The sequence below is a fragment of the Ranitomeya imitator genome, chromosome 1 (assembly GCF_032444005.1).
Source record: "Ranitomeya imitator isolate aRanImi1 chromosome 1, aRanImi1.pri, whole genome shotgun sequence".
NCBI classification, from domain to species: domain Eukaryota; kingdom Metazoa; phylum Chordata; class Amphibia; order Anura; family Dendrobatidae; genus Ranitomeya; species Ranitomeya imitator.
In genome coordinates, this window is record NC_091282.1 from 827,120,374 (window position 1) to 827,145,781 (window position 25,408).

At 47.5% G+C, this 25,408-nt stretch overlaps 1 protein-coding gene across 2 annotated transcripts in view; it reads left to right on the forward strand.

Annotated features, from left to right (window-relative positions):
• The first annotated feature begins 12,020 nt into the window (after positions 1-12,020).
• The window catches only part of ELL (elongation factor for RNA polymerase II), a 122,463-nt gene continuing 109,075 nt past the window's right edge, over positions 12,021-25,408 (forward strand). Inside the window, exon 1 of one of the 2 annotated variants that reach the window (XM_069740580.1) lies at positions 12,021-12,284. In XM_069740580.1, the coding sequence (XP_069596681.1) occupies positions 12,156-12,284 (129 nt within the window). In that variant the 5' untranslated portion in view covers positions 12,021-12,155. The remainder of the gene's footprint in view (positions 12,285-25,408) is intronic. The other variant, XR_011315378.1, reaches the window with a different exon arrangement.

The following is a 25,408-nucleotide window of genomic DNA, read 5'->3' on the forward strand; positions in this document are numbered from 1 at the left end:
CGAAACGGATCGGACAAATTCAAAAGTCGCCAACTTTTGGCAAAGTCAGGTTTCATGAAACCCGATCCTAGTGTGGGATTGGCCATGCGGTCAGCGATCTTCGTGCCAAAGTCGCGTTTCGTATGACGCTCTTGGCGCCATTTTTTCAGCCAATGAAGGAGCGTGGGCAGAGTGATGGCATAGGTCTTAGGGGCGTGGACGCCTATCGCCATCTTGTCACTTGTGCGCTGTAGCGATTTGCAATGTGTAACACCAGCTTTTCTGTTGAGAGAGAGAGAGCGAGAAAAAAAAAATTACCCATTGACTTTGCATTGGGTTTCGTGTTTCGGTCGATCCCCGACTTTTCGCCATAATCGGCCGATTTCACTCTACCTTTGAGATAGTCGGGTTTCGCGAAACCCAACTCGACCCTAAAAAAGTAAAAGTCGCTCAACCCTAGTCGTGAATATAGGACCAGTTACCCACAAGGTCACACACTTTATATCCTGTAAGACGGATTATGTTGTATATGTGGTTTTTTGCCCTTGTGGTCGTTACTATATAGGTAAAACAATACGACAACTTTACATACGGTTTAGGGAACATTTCAAATCTGTTACATCAGGCAAGGGGTACCCAGGCTTATTAGCCGTATTCAGGAAGTCCATGGAGGTAATCCCAGGGTGGTGACTTTCGATGGGATTGAGAGAGTGGTATCATCCACAGGAGGGGATCTCCATAACCTTTTACTGAGGCGAGAGGCCAGATGGATAATGCAGACAGGGGCCATGGGTCCGGCAGGACTGAATGATAGGGTAGACATGTCGATATTTTTATGAATGGGATGATTCGTATTGCCCTTGCGTAATATATTGTTAAAAATTGCTTTCTGTTCTTTTTTTGAAATGTAATGTTTTATTATTCGGCCCGTATATTTACAATGTTGGGGGGGGTAGAGCAGTAATCCAGTGTTGTTATATTGTTCGGTTGTATTTAAGACTGTTTTGGAACACTGCACTTATGATAGTTCGTTAGAGTTCCAGGTAAAATCGGGAAATGTATCAGAGGGTAATTGTTATATGGGGAAGTAACTTTATCTTTCATAGTGATAATGTCAGTAACATCTTGTTGATATAAGCTTAATATAAGTCTAACACAGTGTGTAGGTAAGAAATTTGTTTTTAGTTGTTTTTAGTATTTCGTGCAGTGGATGGGCGGGGTGACGTAGGGAGGGGTTGTGCCTTGAGCATGTACTTCTGGTGTCATGTCCATCCACCCAGAAACTCGTTGAAGTGCCGGAGCGGCGCGAAACGGCCGTCGTTTGGACCTGTACACCCTGCTGTATATGCACCCCCGAGCCGTGAAGATTTTATTGCACTAAAGAGTTACCTGCTTTTGAAGATCGGTGAGTGCTGCCGCCTCCTTTCTGCTCAAGATACATAGATATATCTATCCATATATCTATCTACATCTCTCCATAGATATATCTATAGATAGATATATGAATAGATATATCTACCTATATATAGATCTCTCATTCCATCTATTTATAGATCGGTGAGTGCTGCCGCCTCCTTTCTGCTCATGGTTTGTACTTGCTTGTTTTCTTGCCAAGCACCCGAGATCAGGTTCCCAGCTTTTGCTGATGGCCGATGTGTTCATTGAGTAAGCGCTTGGGTGGTGCGGTCAGCTGTTCCCTTCGTGAATATATGTATCTATAGATATATCTATCTATAAATATATCTATAGATAGATATATATCCATAGTTACAGCCATAGATATCCATCTATAGATACAGTATATCTAAAGATATATCCATAGATATACTGTATAATAACAAGGCCGATGTTTATTAATGAACAATGTTTAATTTTGCTCAAAAATGGGAAAAAAATGGCATGGGTTCCAGCACAATTTTTCTGCTCCAGCGGGGGAAAGCCGACGGGCAATTTTGGTAGCCTGGGAAGGGGGTAATACCCATGGCCACTTCCCAGGCTATGAATATCAGCCCACAGCTGTCTGCATAGCCTTTATTGGCTCTTAACCCCTTTACCCCCAAGGGTGGTTTGCACGTTAATGACCGGGCCAATTTTTACATTTCTGACCACTGTCTCTTTATGAAGTTATAACTCCGAAACGCTTCAACGGATCTTAGCGATTCTGAGATTGTTTTCTTGTAACATGTTGTACTTCATGATAGTGGTAAAATTTCTTCGATATAACTTGCGTTTATTTGTGAAAAAAACGGAAATTTGGCGAAAATTTAGAAAATTTCGCAATTTTCCAACTTTGAATTTTTATTCTGTTAAACCAGAGAGTTAAGTGACACAATATAGTTAATAAATAGTTAATAAATAACATTTCCCACATGTCTACTTTACATCAGCATAATTTTGGAAACAAAATTTTTTTTTTCTAGGAAGTTACAAGGGTTAAAATTTGACCAGCAATTTCTCATTTTTACAACAAAATTTAAAAACCATTTTTTTTAGGGACCACCTCACATTTGAAGTCATTTTGAGGGGTCTATATGGCAGAAAATACCCAAAAGTGACACCATTCTAAAAACTGCACCCCTCAAGGTGCTCAAAACAACATTCAAGAAGTTTATTAATTCTTCAGGTGTTTCACAGCAGCAGAAGCAACATGGAAGGAAAAAATTAACATTTTACTTTTTAGTCACAAAAATGTTCTTTCAGCAATAATTTTTTAAATTTCCCAAGGGTAAAAAGAGAAAATGGACCTCAAAAGTTGTTGTTCAATTTGTCCTGAGTACGCTGATACCCCACATGTGAGGGGGAACCACTTTTTGGGCGCATGGCAGGGCTCAGAAGGAAAGGAGTGCCGTTTGACATTTTCAAGCTAAAATTGGCTGGAATTGAGATCGGACGCCATGTCGCGTTTGGAGAGCCCCTGATGTGCCTAAACAGTGGAAACCCCCCACAAGTGACCCCATTTTGGAAACTAGACCCCCCTAAGGAACTTATCTAGGTGTGTGGTGAGCACTTTGATCCCCCAAGTGCTTCACGAAAGTTTATAACGCCCGGGCGTGAAAATAAAAAATCCTATTTGTTCCACAAACATGATCGTTTAGTCCCCAATTTTTTATTTTCTCAAAGGTAAAAGGAGAAATTGGACCCCAAAAGTTGTTGTCCAATTTGTCCTGAGTACGCTGATACCCCATATGTGGGGGGGAACCACTGTTTGGGCGCATGGCAGGGCTCAGAAGGAAAGGAGAGCCGTTTGACATTTTCAAGCTAAAATTGGCTGGAATTGAGATCGGATGCCATGTCGCGTTTGGAGAGCCCCTGATGTGCCTAAACAGTGGAAACCCCCCACAAGTGACCCCATTTTGGAAACTTGACCCCCTAAGGAACTTATCTAGGTGTGTCGTGAGAATTTTGAACCTCCAAGTGCTTCACTAAAGTCTATGATGCCCGGCGTGAAAATAAAATTTTTTATTTTTTTCCCCACAAAAATGATCTTTCAGCCCCCAATTTTTTATTTTCCCAAGGGTAACAGGAGAAATTGGACCCCAAAAGTTGTTGTCCAATTTGTCCTGAGTACGCTGGTACCCCATATGTGGGAGAAAACTACTGTTTGGGCGCACTTCGGGGCTCGGAAGGGAAGTAGTGACGTTTTGGAATGCAGACTTTGATGGAATTGTCTGCGGGCAACATGTGCCATTTGGTGAGCCCCTGATGTGCCTAAACAGTAGAAACTCCCCACAAGTGACCCCATTTTGGAAACTTGACCCCCTAAGGAACTTATCTAGGTGTGTCGTGAGAATTTTTAACCTCCAAGTGCTTCACTAAAGTCTATGATGCCCGGCGTGAAAATAAAATTTTTTATTTTTTTCCCCACAAAAATGATCTTTCAGCCCCCAATTTTTTATTTTCCCAAGGGTAACAGGAGAAATAGGACCCAAAAGGTTGCTGTCCAATTTCTGAGTACGCTGGTACCCCATATGTGGGAAAAAACTGTTTGGGCACTTCGGGACTCAGAAGGGAAGCAGTGACGATTTGGAATGCACTTTGATGGACTAGTTCTGAGGGCGTCATGTTCCGTTTGCAGAGCCCCTGATGTGCCTAAACAGTAAAAAAAAAAAACCACAAGTGACATCATTTTGGAACCTAGACCCCTAAGGAACTTACTTAGATGTGCCCCCTCTTTCGAACTAATCTACTGGTTCCTGTTAAGTAAATTAGTAGTGCATGGAGGTGTGGTACAATTTGAAGCAGTCCTTCATACACAGGCCAGGTTTGTCGGGGCAGGTGTCGCATTGATAGATGGTGTCCTTGCGTACTCCTCTTTTGTAGCACACTCTGCACCTTTTTTGCGGCTTACTTTTTCTATCAGTTGGCGGGACCACCCCCGGAAAATGCTGACCTGGTACGATACGAGCACCCTCAGTTCCGGAAGTACTGGGGCCCGCTCCTTCCCTCGTGCCAAATATCAGGGCCTTAACCACTACCTCCTGGAACTGAAGGTACGACGTATCAGTGTGTCGTGCACATCGTGACAACAGGAAAGCGTTGAGCATTGCCATTTGTACGATGTACATGGACAGCTTTTTGTACCACACCTTGGCCTTCCTCAAAGCACTGTACGGTTGGAGAAGTTGATCGGAGAGATCAACGCCCCCCATGTTTTTGTTGTACCCCAGTACACAGTCCGGTTTGCAGACCTGTGTTGAGGTACCCCGTACACTGCCGAGGGCACTGCCATCACCGTGTATGGTGGTCAAGAGGACATCCCTCTTGTACTTGACCACCAGCAGGTGGTCGCTACATTGGGCTTTGCTCTCACCTTTTCTGAGCATCTGCCCAAGTAGCGTCTTCGGGAGGCCTCTCTGATTTTTGCGGACAGTACCGCAGGCTGCGGTACCTCGCGCAGAGAGGGATTTTTAGAGTGGGATGCTGGAATAAAAGTTATCGGTGTAGAGGTGATAACCTTTATCCAGCAGTGGGTGCACCAAATCCCACACAATTTTCCCACTCACTCCCAGGATGGAAGGACACTCAGGCGGTTCAATCCTGCTGTCCTTCCCTTCGTACACTCTAAAGCTGTAGGTGTACCCTGAGGTACTCTCACACAGCTTGTAGAGTTGGATTCCGTACCTGGCCCTTTTGCTGGGCAGGTATTGACGGAACCTGAGCCGCCCCTTAAAATGAACCAAGGACTCTGTCACGATATGGTATGAAATATCATATAAGTTTAGTTGCTCTTCAGCTCATGAGGTGGGCTAAACCCCCCCTTCACTAGCTGACTCTCCTTGTTTCTCTCTGGGCTACGGACTGTATGCTAGAAGGGGGTTTTATTGCCCTGGGGTCATAAATTCCAGGCTCGACGAAAGTCCCTCGCCGCCTCCCACCTGCACTAGCTGGAACTGGAAAAATGGCTCCAAAATTCATGAAAGATTCTTTGTTTGGTTTTTGTACGATATTATGCACCATGTTTATGTTAAGAACACGAAAATATATATTCGTATTCTCACTCGGTGTATCTACCCATCCTGCGAAACACGGGCTTCTAACTCCATCTGGTAAAGAAGTAGGGATTTCTCTGTAAATATGTATCCCAGATAGGACATATTTGATCTCATTAGAATGCTCACGTTAATCCGAGATGAATGCTGGGTTTGTTATGACTCTGACATGTTTTGTAGTGAAGTTATAGAAATCAGAGAAAATAGTTTAAAGTTTAGTCAGAATGTAGAGAGAGGAAGGTCTGGATAAGCCAGCCTTTCTGTGATGTCACAGCCTTAAGGTTTTAAGTGTCTGGCAGGCTCTGAGGAGTCACTTTCTTCTTGACTTCTTGTCTTCTCCTGAAGCCAGCAGCACGTCCAATGAGCTGGGACGTATGGAAAAAACTCCACTAGCCTGGTTGCCTGCCATGCTTTGAACATGTGAGTGTTACCTTTTCTCATTTAATCCCTGTTTATTTCATAATTACCCTTGTACATATTTGCAATTGTCTAATTTGTAACATCTTCATAAAATATTTTTGATAAAGCACTGCCTAATTTTTTATGGGATATACTATTATATGTTAGTTCATTTTCCATGCTCTAACAACCGTACCCTAAGTCTCTGGAAGAGAATTCCGCTACTGTGTTGGGTTAGCTTCAGACCCGTTTAATCGAAGCTGGTGGCAGTGATACCATGCAGGCTTTTGGGGTGATGTTGTAGCGACTGCGGCGTTGATAATTATTGTTCCTGCCTGAGTGGGAGTAGTTTATCGCGTCGCTGCAGCGTGCCCAATAGCCAGTACATAGCAGGCAGCCTTTCTGGCGACTAATTACCCAGGGTGCAGTACCTAATCTGACCTGAGGGGGCGCCAGAGAGCTGCAAGTGTTAAGTGGAACTGTAAGCGGGATATACATAAATCCCTGCAGTTTGTGGTATATTGAAAGCAGTGGGATACCTAGAATAAGCCCCTGCTGTAAACTTAGAGGTCAATAGCCTTGTGTGTGTTTTCTCATCACATTGTTAGCAGTGGAGGGATAACTAAGATAAGCCCGGTGTGAATCGTGACGAATTGGTGGCAGCGGTCAGGGGATTCCTGGCAGACTCATACACGCAGATGTCCCTTTTGGGCACGTACACTTCAGCAAACTTTTTGCTGAAGTGTTCGATGACCGGCCGAACTTTGAACAGACGGTCAAAATTGGGGTCACCTCGTGCGGGACACCGTGCATTATCGTTGTAATGCAGGAACTTATGGATGGCCTCAAAACGCGTCCGAACCATGACCATTCGGAACACTGGAGGGTTATATAAAATATCTACACTCCAATATTGCCGAATTTCTGGCTTCTTCACGATCCCCATATGGAGGACCAGGCCCCAAAACTGCATAATTTCAACTGCGTCTACAGGAGACCAGTTAGAAAATGATGAACGGGGGTTTTGCTCCAAAAATTGCCGAACATACAAATTAGTTTGCTCCACCATGAGGTTAACGAAAGCCTCAGAGAAAAAGACTTTGAAAAAGTCTATTTCTGTGAGGCCTGTGGTGTCAAACTTGATTCCTGATTCTGCCACAAAATCAGGAATCAGTGGCTCGTAACATTCGGGGGGCGAGGTCCATATGGGGTCCGAAGAGGGTCGCGCTGGTTCATCTTCAGGAGTGGGCGCTGCCTGATCTTCTCTCCTGGGGCGTCTGCGTGGCGGTTCCGCAGGACCCGAGGAGGAAGATTAGGAAGAGGATGAAGAATCTGAAGAGTAAAGGAATGTGGGATCCTCTCTCTCGCTATCAGTGTTGGAGGCAAGGAAAGCATATGCCTCCTCCAATGAATAGCGCTGCTGGGAAGAACGGGACATTTTTTTTGTGAGTATGGTGCTTGGGTGTAATATTTATTGGTAACTGTGTATGTGTGGGGGGGATAGTGTTTGGTGCAAACTATTCTGAAAGGAAAAAGCTAAAGGAAAAAAAAAGCAAATAGGGGAAAAAAAATACCTGTGAAAGGAAAAGTCTAAAACAGCAGGCCCTAGCTCTGATAAGTGAACTGCGTCACTTATCAACGTTCGGCGGCTGCTGGGTGTGTGAACGGGCATGTGTAAAAAAAAAGAAATGAAAGGCACGGGTTTAGACGCAGCGGCTGGGTGCGCGGACGGGGATGTATAAAAAAAAAAAAAAAAAAATGAAAGGCACGGGTTTAGACTCAGCGGTTGGGTGCGCGGACGGGGATGTGTAAAAAAAAAACAAAAAACGAAAGGGACGGGTTTAGACGGAGCGGTTGGGTGCGCAGACGTGGATGTGTAAAAAAAAAAAAAAAAAAAAAAGGGAAGGCACGGGTTTGGACGCAGCGGTTGGGTGCACGCAAGGGGATGTGGGAAAGAAAAGCGAGCACGAGTGTTGATCGGTGAACTGCGTCCCCAATCAATGCTCGGCGGCTGCTAAATTTGGGCACGGACGGACGCGGCGCAAAGTGGGGGTGGAGGGGGAAGGGTAAAGGGGGTTTAAGGGTAAGGGGGGGGTGAAGTAAGATCGGGCCGGGATCGGGGATGAACACTTACGTTTGTAGTCTCTCTTCTTTCTTCTTTTTTCTTTAGCAAGAATTGTGGTGTCACAGGCTACTGTGGCACCACAAGTCTCAGCACAGGAGGGAATCTGCCAGCGTGACCACTCTGCAGGAATCCTCACCAAGTGTGAGGATTCCTGAAGACCGGTCAGACAGGTCAGGGGCAGGTGAGACAGGTCACAGAGCGGTCACACCGCTGCTGTGACCTGTCATTGGTGGGATCGAATGATCACATCGATCCCACCAATCAGAGGAGGCCCTGGTGACGCCGGTGTTGCTAGGCACCAGCCTATGATTGGAGCTCACAGCTCCGATCATAGGCAGGTCAACGGCAGGTGACCAGCAGGTCACCATCAGGGCACAGCGCGGGCACACCACTGCTGTGCCCTGATTGGCAGAGCTGCAGGAGGTGGCGGGGGAGGTGGCAGGAAGATGAGGCAGGGCCCTGCACATGGATTGCCAAGCAGGACACAGCGCGGTAACACCGCCGCTGTGCCCTGCGATTATCGATCGCGCCAATCTGGCGGGTCTGTTCCTGATTGGCGCGATCAACGATCACATTGATCGCGCCAATCACAGCTGCAGGATCCGGAGCCGCAGGGCAGCTGAGGAAGGCTCCGGATCAGGTATTTTCAGGCAGGGCACAGCGCTGTAACACCGCCACTGTGCCCTGCGATTGGCGCGATCGATGTGATCATCAATCGCACCAATCCGGGGGGGTTTTGGCCGGTGCCTGGGTTGCCAGGCACCAGCCCCAGGATCGAGTACATCGGTACTCGATCCTAGCCTGGGACCTCACTGTTTCAGCCAAGCTGATTGGCTGAAACAATGAGAAAAGCTGTGATTGGCTGTTCAGAATTGAACAGCCAATCACAGCGATCGGGGGGAGGGGACAACATACCCCAGGATGCCGAGGCCATCTTCCCCAAGGTAAGATGGCGTCGGAATTTTAATGCGATCACCGCGACTTAAGTCGCAGTGTCGCATTAAAGGGCATGACGTACTATCCCGTCGCTGGTCATAGGGGCCCACCCCACCTCGACGGGATAGTACGTCTAATGTCAAAGGGGTTAAAATAGGGGGACCCCCCCAAAAAAAATGACGTGGGGTCCCCCTATATTTTATAGCCAGAAAGGCTACGCAGACTGCTGTGGGCTGATATTCATAGCCTAGGAAGGGGCCATGGATATTGGCCCCCCAGCTACAAATACCAGCCACCCCAGAAATGGCGCATCTGTAAAATGCGCCAATTCCGGCACTTAGCCCCTCTTTACCCACTCCCCTGTAGTGGTGGGATATGGGGTAATAAGGGATTAATGTCACCTTGCTATTGGAAGGTGACATTAAGCCCGGTTAATAATGGAGAGGCATCAATAAGACGCCTATCCATTACTAATCATATAGTAGTGAAAGAGTTAAAAAAAAACACAGCCAGAAAAAAGTATTTTAATATTCTTAATTTCACCATACTTACAAGCACGCCTAATTCGTGCGACGCCCTCGATCGCCTGCAAAAAAGAAAAAACCAACAGTATACTCCGTCTGCCGTAGTCCAATTAATAACGAGTGTCCCACGACGATCTCCCCTATAGAACAGTGACATCGGGTGATGTCACCGCTCTATAGGGCCTCCAGTGACACACTGACAGTAGACAATGGCTCCTGCAGTGCATCACTGAAGAGGTTACTGTAGTTCATGGCTCTCACTTTATGGCAATGCTGCGTGGGAATTTTCCCACACAGCAGTGCCGCAAGTGAGAGTATGAACTATACTGTACTCACAGCGGCGGAGGGATACAGTGCGGAAGGATACTTTCTGTCATTGTATCGCCGGAGCCCCTGGAGAGTGGTCGCATCTGCCGATGTGACAACTCTCTACGGGAGATCATCGAGGGACGATCGTATTAATTCGATTACTGCGGACACAGGGAGTATATTTTAATATTTTTTTTTACAGGTGATCAATGGCTTCGGGATCAAGGAGATAGGTATGTTGTATGTACTGTATACGTGTGTGGTTTTTTTTTTTTTTACATTCAACACATTAGCCGGATGATGGACTACTACTGTCTCATCATTGGCTAATGTGTCAATCACTGTCGCAGGCATAGCTGGATGGGACTTGTAGTCCCATCGGACGATGACCGCACACACACAACCCCCCGGCAGACCCCTCCGGACAGCCTGCAGACCCCCGGACAGTGCCGCACAGCCCCGGCAGACCCACGGACAGTCCGCACACAGTCACCGCCCACACACTTCCTCCTCCCGACCTGCAGCGTTTCATCCACAGATAAACCGCAGATCTTTTTTACATCTGCGGTTTTGCTGCGGATGTGCCTGACATAATGGAAGTCAATGGGTGCAGAAACGCTGCAGTTCCACACAAAGAATTGATATGTTTCGAAAAATAAACCGCATCGTTTCCGCGCTGTATTTTCCGCAGCATGTGCACAGCGGATTTGATTTTCCATAGGTTAACATGCTACTGTAAAACGCATGGAAAACTGCTGCAGATCCACAGGCAAACCCACAATGTGTGCACATAGCCTTAAGGGGGCGTTATTTCGCACCGGATAGGGGTCTGCTCTGTCTCTGCCAGGGTCTCGATCCTGATCTCACAGCCCCCAGCACAGCACAGGTGCTCCTCTCCCCCATCACAGGGGCAGCACTCCCCTGCCACAGCACAGGTGCCCCTCTCCCCCAGCACAGGGGCAGCAGCGGTACCCCGGCACAGCACAGGTGCTCCTCTCCCCCAGCACAGGGACAGCAGCGGTCCCCCGGCACATCACAGGTGCTCCTCTCCCCCAGCACAGGGGCAGCAGCACAGGTGCTCCTCTCCCCCAGCACAGGGGCAGCAGCACAGGCGCTCCTCTCCCCCAGCACAGGCGCTCCTCTCCCCCAGCACAGGGGCAGCAGCACAGGCGCTCCTCTCCCCCAGCACAGGGGCAGCAGCACAGGCGCTCCTCTCCCCCAGCACAGGGGCAGCAGCACAGGCGCTCCTCTCCCCCAGCACAGGGGCAGCAGCACAGGCGCTCCTCTCCCCCAGCAAAGGGGCAGCAGCACAGGCGCTCCTCTCCCCCAGCACAGGGGCAGCAGCACAGGCGCTCCTCTCCCCCAGCACAGGGGCAGCAGCACAGGCGCTCCTCTCCCCCAGCACAGGGGCAGCAGCACAGGTGCTCCCCTCCCCCAGCACAGGAGCTCCTCTCCCCCATGACAGGGGCAGCACTCCCCAGGCACAGCACAGGTGCTCCTCTCCCCCATCACAGGGGCAGCACTCCCTAGGCACAGCAGGTGCTCCTCTCCCCCATCACAGGGGCAGCACTCCCCTGGCACAGCACAGGTGCTCTTCTTCCCCAGCAAAGGGGCAGCACTCCCCTAGCACAGCACAGGTGCTCCTCTCCCCCAGCCCAGGGGCAGCACTCTCCCAGCACAGGTGCTCCTCTCCCCCAGCACAGCACAGGTGCTCCTCTCCCCCAGCACAGCACAGGTGCTCTTCTCCCCCAGCACAGGGGCAGCACTCCCCCAGCACAGCACAGGTGCTCTTCTCCCCCAGCACAGGGGCAGCACTCCCCCAGCACAGCACAGGTTCTCTTCTCCCCCAGCACAGGGGCAGCACTCCCCCAGCACAGCACAGGTGCTCCTCTCCCCCAGCACAGGGACAGCACTCCCCCAGCACAGCACAGGTGCTCTTCCCCCCCAGCACAGGGGCAGCACTCCCCCAGCACCGCACAGGTTCTCCTCCCCCCCAGCACAGGCGCAGCACTCCCCCAGCACAGCACAGGTTCTCCTCCCCCCCAGCACAGGGGCAGCACTCCCCCAGCACAGCACAGGTTCTCCTCTTCCTCAGCACCGAGGCAACACTCCCCCGGGACAGCACACAGGGGCTCCTCTCCCCCAGCACAGGTGCTCCTTTCCCTCAGCACCGGGTCAGCCCTCCCCGGCACAGCACAGATGCTCCTCTCCCCCAGCACCGCGGCAGCACTCCCCGGCACATGCGCACTTGTCCTCCCTGTGTACTACGTACGCCATTTGAATCTCGGCGTCCCTACAGCTGCCGGTCATGTGATCGCGGGCACGTGACTCGTGACGTCAGGTCCTTCTAGGGGATGGGAACCAGCCGCTACCGTGGGGAATGGTGTTGTTAAGATGGCGGCACTGCAGGAGGAACGGAGTTACGGGCTGTCCTGCGGGAGGGTCGGAGGGAGGGTGTCCGTCTTCCACGTGAAGCTTACCGACAGCGCCCTACGAGCCTTTGAAAGCTACCGGAACAGCCAGGTACAGCGGGCAGGAGCGGGGGGCGGCTTATTGCGGTCTCGTGCTGTCCGGGCTCTTCCTCTTGTTGTGTGGGGTCGGTGCGGCTGAGCTGCCGTTCTGTTGGCGTGCTGGGCCGGTGCCCGCTGTGCCCTCCTGAAGTTTGTCCGGGAGTCCGTGCCAAGTGGCCTCCTTATAAGGAGGTGGGATCCGGGGCGCCCATCCTGCAGGGTCACACCCCACTGCGGGGGCTGCTGCCCTCGGTGCTCCCAGGAACTTGTCACCTGAGCTCCCCATAGGGGGCGTAGGATGGGATGCCGCCATGCTTCCTCCTGGCTGTGTAGGGCACTATGGCTCTTCTTCTATTGTGCACAGGACAGGCTTGGGGGCTTCTCCCTGTCCTCGGACTGCCCTCTATGCCACTGGCACCAAGATGGTATTGGGTCCCTGGGCTGTGGGGTCGGTATAAAATGGCCCGACTCCTAAACTATCTTAATACATAGGGCGCAGTAGTACAGTGCAGGATGGGCTGTAAGTGTTCACAATTTGGGAAAGTTCTGAAATGTCCTATAAAGGTCTGTTCTGTTCCTGATCCAAGGATCCCTGCTGTTAGTTGCTATGAATCTGTGCTGCACTTTATGTACCCTCTCAGTAGGGGGCGGTGCTGTAAGGCCAGGGAAGTTAATGGGAACCTGTCAGCAGATTTTGCCGATGTAAGAAGCGGCCACTGCCTTTCAGGGCTGATATACAGCATTCTATAATGCATAATCCCCCGGTCCGACCTGCATGTGAAGAAAACACGTTATATTATATTCACCCATGGGGCGGTGCGTCTGATGGGTCTCACAGGGCCGGGTCCGGTGCCTCCCATCGTCTTGTAATGCCGCCCTCCTGCTGCTTCATGGGCTACCTGGCATCACGTTCATGCGCAGGCGTACTTATCTGTCCTGTAGAGCATGGGTCCCCAACTCCAGTCCTCAAGGCCCACCAACATGTCATGTTTTCAGGATTTCCTTAGTCTTGCCCAGGTAATAATTGCATCACCTGTGCAATGCAAAGGAAATCCTGAAAACATGACCTGTTGGTGGGCCTTGAGGACTGGAGTTGGGGACCCCTGCGTGTAGAGGAAAGTCCTGCAGTGCGCAGGCGCCAGGCCTCTCTGACACTCACATGCATACGGTACATACATGCATACCAGTAAACCTAGAAATCTGCTGCCTTAATTCTCGTGACATATTGTGCTTCATGATCGTGGTAAAATTTCTTTGATATTACCTGCGTTTATTTGTGAAAAAGAAACGGAAATTTGGCGAGAATTTTGCAATTTTCCAGCTTTGAATTTTTATGCAATTAAATCACAGAGATATGTCACACAAAATATTTAAGTAACATTTCCCACATGTCTACTTAATATCAGCACAATTTTTTTCTTAGGGAGTTATAAGGGTTAAAAGTTGACCAGCAATTTCTCTTTTTTTCCAACACCATTTTTTTTTAGGGACCACATCTCATTTGAAGTCATTTTGAGGGGTCTATATGATAGAAAATACCCAAGTGTGACACCATTCTAAAAGCTGCACCCCTCAAGGTGCTCACCACATTCAAGAAGTTTATTAACCCTTCAGGTGTTTCACAGGAATTTTTGGAATGTTTAAATAAAAATGAACATTTAACTTTTTTTCACACAAAATTTACTTCAGCTCCAATTTGTTTTATTTTACCAAGGGTAACAGGAGAAAATGGACCCCAAAAGTTGTTGTACAATTTGCCCTGAGTACGCTGATATCCCATATGTGAGGGTAAACTACTGTTTGGGCGCATGGGAGAGCTCGGAAGGGAAGGAGCGCCGTTTGACTTTTCAATGCAAAATTGACATGAATTGAGATGGGACGCCATGTTGCGTTTGGAGAGCCCCTGATGTGCCTAAACATTGAAACCCCCCACAAGTGACACCATTATGGAAAGTAGACCCCTTAAGGAACTTATCTAGATGTGTGGTGAGCACTTTGACCCACCAAGGGCTTCACAGAAGTTTATAATGCAGAGCCGTAAAAACAAAACAAATTTTTTCTCACAAAAATTATTTTTTAGCCCCCAGTTTTGTATTTTCCCGAGGGTAACAGGAGAAATTGGACCCCAAAAGTTGTTGTCCAATTTGTCATGAGTACGCTGATACCCCATATGTGGGGGGGAACCACCGTTTGGGCGCATGGGAGGGCTTGGAAGGGAAGGAGCGCCATTTGGAATGCAGACTTAGATGGATTTTTCTACAGGCGTCACATTGCGTTTGCAGAGCCCCTAATGTACCTAAACAGTAGAAACCCCCCACAAGTGACACCATTTTGGAAAGTAGACCCCCTAAGGAACTCATCTAGATGTGTTGAGAGCTTTGAACCCCCCAAGTGTTTCACTACAGTTTATAATTCAGAGCCGTGAAAATAAAAAATCTTTTTTTCCCACAAAAATTATATTTACATGGTATAGTGTAAGGGTACCGTCACACGGTGGCACTTTGATCGCTAGGACGGCACGATCTGTGACGTTCCAGCGATATCCTTACGATCTCGCTGTGTCTGACACGCTACTGCGATCAGGGACCCCACTGAGAATCGTACGTCGTAGCAGATCGTTTGAAACTTTCTTTCGTCGCTGGATCTCCCGCTGACATCGCTGAATCGGCGTGTGACGGCGATTCAGCGATGTCTTCACTGGTAACCAGGGTAAACATCGGGTTACTAAGCGCAGGGCCGCGCTTAGTAACCCGATGTTTACCCTGGTTACCAGCGTAAACGTAAAAATAACAAACACTACATACTTACATTCCGTGTCAGTGCTCCGGCGCTGTGCTTCTCTGCACTGGCTGTGAGCGCCGGCCAGCCGGAGAGCACAGCGGTGACGTCACCGCTCTGCTTTACGGCTGACCGGCGCTGACAGTGCAGAGGAAAGCACAGTGCCGGAGGACAGACACGGAAGGTAAGTATGTAGTGTTTTTTTTTTTTTTTTTTTACGTTTACGCTGGTAACCAGGGTAAACATCGGGTTACTAAGCGTGGCCCTGCGCTTAGTAATCCGATGTTTACCCTGGTTACCAGGGGACTTCGGGATCGTTGGTCGCTGGAGAGCGGTCTGTGTGACAGCTCTCCAGCGACCACACAGCGACGCTGCAGCGATCGACATCGTTGTCGTATCGCTGCAGCGTCGTTTCAGTGTGACGGTACCATAAGATCGCTGATCTGACACTTTGCTGTGCACTGTGTCAGATCAGCGATCTGACGTGCACTTCTCCTGGCTTCCCGGCGCCTGCTCTGAGCAGGCGCAGTGAAGCCACCTCCCTGCAGGACCCGGATGCCGCGGCCATCTTGGATCCGGGCCTGCAAGGAGGAGGAGGTAAGAGACCCTCGCAGCAACGCGATCACATCGCATTGCTGCGGAGGTCTCGGGGAAGCCCGCAGGGTGCCCCCTCCCTGCGCGATGCTTCCCTATACAGCCGGCATACTGCGATCATGTTTGATCGCAGTGTGCCGGGGGTTAATGTGCTGGTGGTGGTCCTTGACTGCTCCTGGCACATAGTGCCGGATGTCAGCTGCGATAGGCAGCTGACACTCGGCCACGCTCTCCCCCGTGAGCGCGGCCGATCCCTATGACGTACTATCCCGTGGAGGGTCAGACAGGCCCAGGTCACCTCGACGGGATAGTACGTCAGAAAGGGGTTAAGCTTGAATCCCACCCACCCCCATTTCTCCAATTCAAAAATAAAAAAATATATTGTATTTATTTATATAGCACCATTGATTTCATGGTGCTGTACATGGGAAGGGGTTACATACAAGTTACAGATATCACTTAGGCTATGTGCACACGTTCGGAATTGGCATGCGTTTTTCCGCTAAACACTAGCGTAATTAGCTTGCAGAATACTAGCGTTTTCCAAGCGATCTGTAGCATCGCTTGGAAAACTGACAGCTTGGTCACACTTGTCAAACATAGTGTTTGAAAAGTGTGACCAACTTTTTACTATTGATGCTGCCTATGCAGCATCAATAGTAAAAAGATATAATATAATGTTAAAAATAATAATTAAAAAAAAACGTGCTATTCTCACCTTCCGGCGGCCCCCGCAGCCTTCCCAATCCTCTCGATTCTCCCGGCAACTCCTGTTCCCAGCGATGCCTTGCGACAATGACTCCAGATGACGTAGCATCACACGAGACCTCTACGTCATCACAGGTCATTGTCGCAAGGCATTACTGGGAATGGGAGCTGTCGGGAGCATCGCTAAGGCCTGGGCTGGATCCCGGGGCTGCCGGAAGGTGAGTGTATAACTATTTTTTTATTCCCAGGTCCTGGAAGAGAGTGTCTTCTTCTCCACACCCGGGTACCATCCGCACATGATCCGCTTACTTTGCGCATGGTGGGCATAGCCCCATGCGGGAAGTAAGCGGATCAATTCATTCCTACGTGTGCTTAGTCCCCACGTTACTGTACAAAGAACGAGCATTCTGCGTATTTTTATGCAATTCTGCCGCGGAAAAATACGTAGCATTAGCACAGCGTTGCGGAATCCCATTGAATTCAATGGGTTGTGTTGTGTATGCGTTTTCGCGGTGAAAAAACGCATACAATCCGCAACATGTGCACATAGCCTTACAGTAAGCAAACTAACAATCACAGACTGATACAGAGGGGCGAGGACCCTGCCCTTGCGGGCTTACATTCTCCAGGATGGTGGGGAAGGAGACAGTAGGTTGAGGGTTGCAGGAGCTCCGGTTTTGGTGAGGCAGTATCTTCGGTAGTGCTGAGAAGGCAGCGGGGTCAGTGCAGGCTGTAGGCTTTCCTGAAGAGGTGGGTTTTCAGGTTCAGTCTGAAGGATCCGAATGTGGTTGATATTCGGATGTGTTGGGGCACAGAATTCCAGAGGATGTGGGATATTCGGGAGAAGTCTTGGAGGCGGTTGGGTGAGGAGCGGATAAGTGTGGAGGAGAGAATGAGGTCTTGGGAGGACCGGAGATTACGTGAGGGAAGATATCGGGAGATTAGTTCAGAGATATAGGGAGGAGAGAGGTTATGGATGGCTTTGTAGATCAGTATTAGTGATTTGAACCGTAGGTAACATAATTTCCATGTAGGTAATGCTCTTATCTATGAAAATATAAAATTAACCCACACTGTCAAGAAAGTGTAATTCCAGAATTGCCATTTTCACGGTGGCAGGACCTTGCCAAAACAATAGCAATACCAAGCATCACTTTTACGCCCCCCAAATCTACAGGTAAGATATACAGGTCCTTCTCAAAAAATTAGCATCTAGTGTTAAATTTCATTATTTACCATAATGTAATGATTACAATTAAACTTTCATATATTATAGATTCATTATCCACCAACTGAAATTTGTCAGGTCTTTTATTGTTTTAATACTGATGATTTTGGCATACAACTCCTGATAACCCAAAAAACCTGTCTCAATAAATTAGCATATTTCACCCATCCAATCAAATAAAAGTGTTTTTTAATAACAAACAAAAAAAACAACAAATAATAATGTTCAGTTATGCACTCAATACTTGGTCGGGAATCCTTTGGCAGAAATGACTGCTTCAATGCGGCGTGGCATGGAGGCAATCAGCCTGTGACACTGCTGAGATGTTATGGAGGCCCAGGATGCTTCAATAGCGGCCTTAAGCTCATCCAGAGTGTTGGGTCTTGCGTCTCTCAACTTTCTCTTCACAATATCCCACAGATTCTCTATGGGGTTCAGGTCAGGAGAGTTGGCAGGCCAATTGAGCACAGTAATACCATGGTCAGTAAACCATTTACCAGTGGTTTTGGCACTGTGAGCAGGTGCCAGGTCGTGCTGAAAAATGAAATCTTCATCTCCATAAAGCATTTCAGCCGATGGAAGCATGAAGTGCTCCAAAATCTCCTGATAGCTAGCTGCATTGACCCTGCCCTTGATGAAACACAGTGGACCAACACCAGCAGCTGACATGGCACCCCACACCATCACTGACTGTGGGTACTTGACACTGGACTTCAGGCATTTGGGCATTTCCTTCTCCCCAGTCTTCCTCCAGACTCTGGCACCTTGATTTCCGAATGACATGCAAAATTTGCTTTCATCAGAAAAAAGTACTTGGGACCACTTAGCAACAGTCCAGTGCTGCTTCTCTGTAGCTCAAAAGTGGCTTTACCTGGGGAATGCGGCACCTGTAGCCCATTTCCTGCACACGCCTGTGCACGGTGGCTCTGGATGTTTCCACACCAGACTCAGTCCACTGCTTCCTCAGGTTCCCCAAGGTCTGGAATCGGTCCTTCTCCACAATCTTCCTCAGGGTCCGGTCTCCTCTTCTCGCTGTACAGCGTTTTCTGCCACATTGTTTCCTTCCAACAGACTTACCATTGAGGTGCCTTGATACAGCACTCTGGGAACAGCCTATTTGTTGAGAAATTTCTTTCTGGGTCTTACCCTCTTGCTTGAGGGTGTCAATGATGGCCTTCTTGACATCTGTCAGGTCGCTAGTCTTACCCATGATGGGGGTTTTGAGTAATGAACCAGGCAGGGAGTTTATAAAAGCCTCAGGTATCCTTTGCATGTGTTTAGAGTTAATTAGTTGATTCAGAAGATTAGGGTAATAGGTCGTTTAGAGAACCTTTTCTTGATATGCTAATTTATTGAGACAGGTTTTTTGGGTTATCAGGAGTTGTATGCCAAAATCATCAGTATTAAAACAATAAAAGACCTGACAAATTTCAGTTGGTGGATAATGAATCTATAATATATGAAAGTTTAATTGTAATCATTACATTATGGTAAATAATGAAATTTAACACTATATGCTAATTTTTTGAGAAGGACCTGTAGATCAGCTTGGCACACAGAAATACAAGCCTTCATACAGGTCCGTCGACAAAAATTAGGTTCTAGTTTTAAGAAAATGGTGACACGATCCACTTTTTTTTCCCCCACAAAGTTCTGTTATTGCTGTAATCGCACTGACCCCATAAGTCACGTTGTCAGGTCATTTTTCCAATACAGTGAATGCTGTCAAAATTTGCATGTCATTCCCCCTTCATTTTCCAGTTAATTATGAAAAATGTGTGCAAACTGTAAAGCATTGAGGAATATTTTAGCGCTTTATAAAAATAAAGATTACTATATGGTGGCGTTAATACACTGCGTGCAGAATTATTAGGCAAGTTGTATTTTAGAGGATTATTTTTATTATTGATCAACAACTATGTTCTCAATCAACCAAAAGACTCATAAATATCAAAGCTTAATATTTTTGGAAGATTTGGCTATCTTAGGAGGATATCTGTTTGTGCAGGTAACTATTACTGTGCAGAATTATTAGGCAACTTAATAAAAAACCAAATATATTCCCTTCTCACTATTTTCATCAGGTAAACCAATCTAACTGCACAAAATTTGGAAATGTTTCTGACATGCAAAAACAAAAAAAAATTAGTGACCAATATAGCCACCTTTCTTTATGATGACACTAAGGGTACCGTCACACTATACGATTTACCTACAATCACGACCAGCGATATGACCTGGCCGTGATCGTAGGTAAATCGTAGTGTGGTCGCTGGGGAGCTGTCACACAGACAGCTCTCCAGCGACCAACGATGCCGAGGTCCCTGGGTAACCAGGGTAAACATCGGGTAACTAAGCGCAGGGCCGCGCTTAGTTACCCGATGTTTACCCTGGTTACAAGCGTTAAACTAAAAAAAAACAAACAGCACATACTTACATTCTGGTGTCCGTCAGGTCCCTTGCAGTCTGCTTCCCGCACTCAGTGACTGCCGGCCGTAAAGTGAAAGTGAAAGCACAGCCGCTGTGCTCTGCTTTCACTTTACGGCCGGCAGTCACAGTGCGGGAATCAGAGACGGCAAGGGACCTGACGGACACCAGAATGTAAGTATGTGCTGTTTGTTTTTTTTTAGTTTAACGCTTGTAACCAGGGTAAACATCGGGTAACTAAGCGCGGTCCTGCGCTTAGTTACCCGATGTTTACCCTGGTTACAAGCGAACGCATCGCTGGATCGCATCGCTAGATCGGTGTCACACACACCGATCTAGCGATGACAGCGGGAGATCCAGCGATGAAAGAAAGTTCCATACGATCTGCTACGACGTACGATTCTCAGCAGGATCCCTGATCGCTGCTGCGTGTCAGACACAGCGATATCATAACGATATCGCTGGAACGTCACGAATCGTACCGTCGTAGCGATCGAAATGTTATAGTGTGACGGTACCCTAACAGTCCTCCATCCATAGATTGTCAGTTGCTTGATCTGTTTGCGACCAACATTGCATGCAGCAGCCACCACAGCCTCCCAGACACTGTTCCGAGAGGTGGACTGTTTTTCCTCCCTGTAGATCTCACATTTTATGAGGACCACAGGTTCTCTATGGGGTTCAGATCAGGTGAACAAGGGAGCCATGTCATTATTTTTTTTCTTCTTTGAGACCTTTACTGGCCAGCCATGCTGTGGAGTAGTTGGAGGCATGTGATGGAGCATTGTCCTGCATGAAAATCATGCTTTTCTTGAACGATACCGGCTTCTTCCTGTACCACTGCTTGAAGAAGTTGTCTTCCAGAAACTGGCAGTAGGTCTGGGAGTTGAGCTTCACTCGATCCTCATGCCGAAAAGGTCCCACAAGTTCATCTTTGATGATGCCAGCCCATACCAGTCCCCCACCTCCACCTTGCTGGCATCTGAGTCGGAGTGGAGCTCTCTGCCCTTTACTGATCCAGCCTCTGGCCCATCAAGAGTCACTCTCATTTCATCAGTCCATAAAACCTTTGAAAAGTCAGTCTTAAGATATTTCTTGGCCCTGTCTTGACATTTTATCTTATGTTTCTTGTTCAAAGGTGGTCGTTTTTCAGCCTTCCTTACCTTGGCCATGTCCCTGAGTATTGCACACCTTGTGTTTTTGATACTCCAGTAACGTTGCAGCTCTGAAATATGGCAAAACTGTTGGCAAATGGCATCTTGGCAGCTTCACGCTTGATTTTCCTCATTTCATGGGCAGTTATTTTGTGCCTTTTTTGCCCATTTTGAACATTTAACTTTTTTTCACACAAAATTTAATTCAGCTCCAATTTGTTTTATTTTACCAAGGGTAACAGGAGAAAATGGACCCCAAAAGTTGTTGTACAATTTGTCCTGAGTACGTTGATACCCCATATGTGGGGATAAACCACTGTTTGGGCGCATGGCAGAGCTCGGAAGGAAAGGAGCGCCATTTGACTTTTCAATGCAAAATTGACTGGAATTGAGATGGGACGCCATGTTGCATTTGTGGAGCCCCTGATGTGCCTAAACATTGAAACCCCCCACAAGTGACACCATTTTGGAAAGTAGACCCCTTAAGGAACTTATCTAGATGTGTGGTGAGCACTTTGACCCACCAAGTGCTTCATAGAAGTTTATAATGCAGAGCCGTAAAAATAAAAAAAATCATATTTTTTCACAAAAATGATCTTTTTGCCCCCAATTTTTTATTTTCCCAAGGGTAAGAGAAGAAATTAGACCACAAAAGTTGTACAATTTGTCCTGAGTACGCTGATACCCCATATGTGGGTGTAAACCATTGTTTGGGCGCATGGCAGAGCTCGGAAGGGAAGGAGCGCCATTTGACTTTTCAATGCAAAATTGACTGGAATTGAGATGGGACGCCATGTTGCGTTTGGAGAGCCCCTGATGTGCCTAAACATTGAAACCACCCAAAAGTGACACCATTTTGGAAAGTAGACCCCCTAAGGAACTTATCTAGATGTGTTTTGAGAGCTTTGAGGCCCCAAGTGTTTCACTACAGTTTATAACGCAGAGCCGTGAAAATAAAAATTCTTTTTTTTTCTTTCACAAAAATGATTTTTTAGTCCCCAGTTTTGTATTTTCACAAGGGTAACAGGATAAATTGGACCCCATAAGTTGTTGTCCAATTTGTCCTGAGTACGCTGATACCCCATATGTGGGGGGGGAAGCACTGTTTGGGCGCATGGCAGAGCTCGGAAGGGAAGGTGCGCCATTTGGAATACAGACTTAGATGGATTGGTCTGCAGGCGTTACGTTGCATTTGCAGAGCCCCTGATGTACCCAAACAGTACAAACCCCCCACAAGTGACCCCATATTGGAAACTAGACCTCCCAAGGAACCTATCTAGATGTGTTGTGAGAACTTTGAACCCCCAAGTGTTTCACTGCAGTTTACAACGCAGAGCCGCAAAAATAAAGAAAATCTTATTTTTCCCACTAAATGATTTTTAGCCCCCCACATTTTTATTTTCCCAAGGATAACAAGAGAACTTGGACCCCAAAAGTTGTTGTCCAATTTGTCCTGAGTATGCTGATACCCCATATGTTGGGGTAAACCCCTGTTTGGGCGCACCGGAGAGCTCGGAAGGGAAGGAGCACTGTTTTACTTTTTCAACGCAGAATTGGCTGGAATTGAGATCGGACGCGTTTGGAGAGCCCCTGATGTGCCTGAACAGTGGAAACTCCCCAATTCTACCTGAAACCCTAACACACCCCTAACCCTAATCCCAACGGTAACCCTAACCACACCCCTAACCCTGACACACCCCTAATTCTAATCCCAACCCTAATCCCAACCGTAAATATAATCCAAACCCCAACCCTAGCCCCAACCCTAGCCCCAACCCTGACCCTAGCCCTAACCCTAGCCCTGATGGGAAAATGGATATAAATACATTTTTTTAAAATTTATTATTTTTCCTTAACTAAGGGGGTGATGAAGGGGGGTTTGATTTACTTTTATAGCGTTTTTTATATCGGATTTTTATGATTGGCAGCCGTCACACACTAAAATACGCTTTTTTTATAGCAAAAAAGTTTTTGCGTCTCCACATTTTGAGACCTATAATTTTTCCATATTTTGGTCCACAGTCATGTGAGGTCTTGTTTTTTGCGGGACGAGTTGACGTTTTTATTGGTAACATTTTTGGACAAGTGACAGTTTTTGATCACTTTTTATTCCGATTTTTGTGAGGCAGAATGACCAAAAACCAGCTATTCATGAATTTCTTTTGGGGGAGGCGTTTATACCGTTCCGCGTTTGGTAAAGTGGATGAAGCAGTTTTATTCGTCGGGTCAGTACGATTACAGCGATACCTCATTTATATCATTTTTTATGTTTTGGCGCTTTTATACGATAAAAGCTATTTTATAGAAAAAATTATTTTGGCATCGCTTTATTCTCAGGACTATAACTTTTTAATTTTTTTGCTTATTATGCTTTGTGGCGGCTCCTTTTTTGCGGGACAAGATGACGTTTTCAGCGGTACCATGGTTATTTATATCGGTCTTTTTGATCGCGTGTTATTCCACTTTTTGTTCGGCGGTATGATAATAAAGCGTTTTTTGGCTCGTTTTTTTTTTTTTTTTTTCTTACGGTGTTCACTGAAGGGGTTAACTAGTGGGACAGTTTTATAGGTCGGGTCGTTACGGCGGCGATACTAAATATGTGTACATTTATTGTTTTTGTTTTTTTTTAGATAAAGAAATGTATTTATGGGAATAATATTTTTTTTAATTTATTTAGTAATTTTTTTTTTTTATTTTTTTTTTACACGTGGAAATTTTTTATTTTTACTTTGTCCCGGGGGGGACATCACAGATCGCCGATCTTACAGTTTGTACAGCACTCTGTAAGATCAGCGATCTCACTGACATTGCTGCAGGCTTACCAGCACCTGCAGGCGACCCGGAAGTACTCCCTGCAGGACCCGGATGCAGCCCCGCGGCCATTTTGGATCTGGGGACTGCAGGGAGAAGACGCTCGGTACACGGTGAGTACATCACCGTGTACCGATCGTCTCAGGGAAGCACGCAGGGAGCCCCCTCCCTGCGTGATGCTTCCCTGTACCGCCGGCACATCGCGATCATGTTTGATCGCGGTGTGCCGGGGGTTAATGTGCCGGGAGCGGTCCGTGACCGCTCCTGGCACATAGTGCCGGATGTCAGCTGCGATAGTCAGCTGACACTCGGCCGCGCTCCCCCCGTGAGCGCGGCCGATCGCATATGACGTACTATCCCGTCACTGGGAATTAAGTCCCAGGTCACCTGGACGGGATAGTACGTCATTTGGGATTAAGGGGTTAATTGGTAGTTGGCTCTCAAGCCTGAACAGCTTGGAGTAGGACAACATGTATAAAAAGTATCATGTGATCAAAATACAACGTGCCTAATAATTCTGCTCGCTGTGTAGTGTCATTCACAACTACAACTCAAAAACAATCCCCTATGCTATGTCATCTGAAAATAAGTTATGTCTCTTGGAAGAAGGGGGGAGAAGTGAAAGTTCAAAAAGGTCTTTCTGAGAAAGTCATCTGAACAGCCCTATTGAATTACATTGGTCATTGTATAATGCGCTCATCTGACGAGCCCTTAACGTGTATGTTCTGCTGGTGTCTGTTGTGGAGGTAGAACACGTGCACATTATATATGATGCTGTTCGCAAAAAAAAAAAACAAATCACAAACTTGTGAACTGTGTGTTTCCAAAAAATGAAAAAGAAACCTTTTATGTTTTTGATCAAAATTGCCCATAAAAGTCAAGTTGGACCTGTGAAAAGTCAGTCAGCACACAGATGGCATGAGTTGTCCACTACTTGGACAACTTCTTGTCATACCCCACTCTTGGCTCCCATAAAATAAAACCTACCCTATGCTCTCCTCCCACGCTGGTGCCGTTCCTGCGGTGTCGTCACTGCCTCTCATGCAGTGGAATGACACGTGACCCCCGGCGCCCAATCAGCGCTGGCGTCATGGTCCCCGCCTTCGGACAAATCGAATATGAAGAAGTGGTGTGAGGTCAGCTGCAGCCCAGACTTCCTCTTCTTCATGATCGGTTTGTCCGAAGGCGGGAACAGTGACAACAGCGCTAATTGGGCGCCGGTGTTACGTGTAACACTGCATGAGAGCCATGAGTAGAGGGAGACAGAGTACCGACACAGAAGGGGAGTATAAACTTTATTTTATGGGGGTCAAACATTTTGGTTAAGAAGGGGTTGCCCTAGTTGTGGCCAACCCCTTTAACTTTGCAGCAAGGTTTTTTTTTCTATCCCCCCCCCCCCCCCCCCCCCTCCCTCCATACAAGAAAATCATAGCCCAA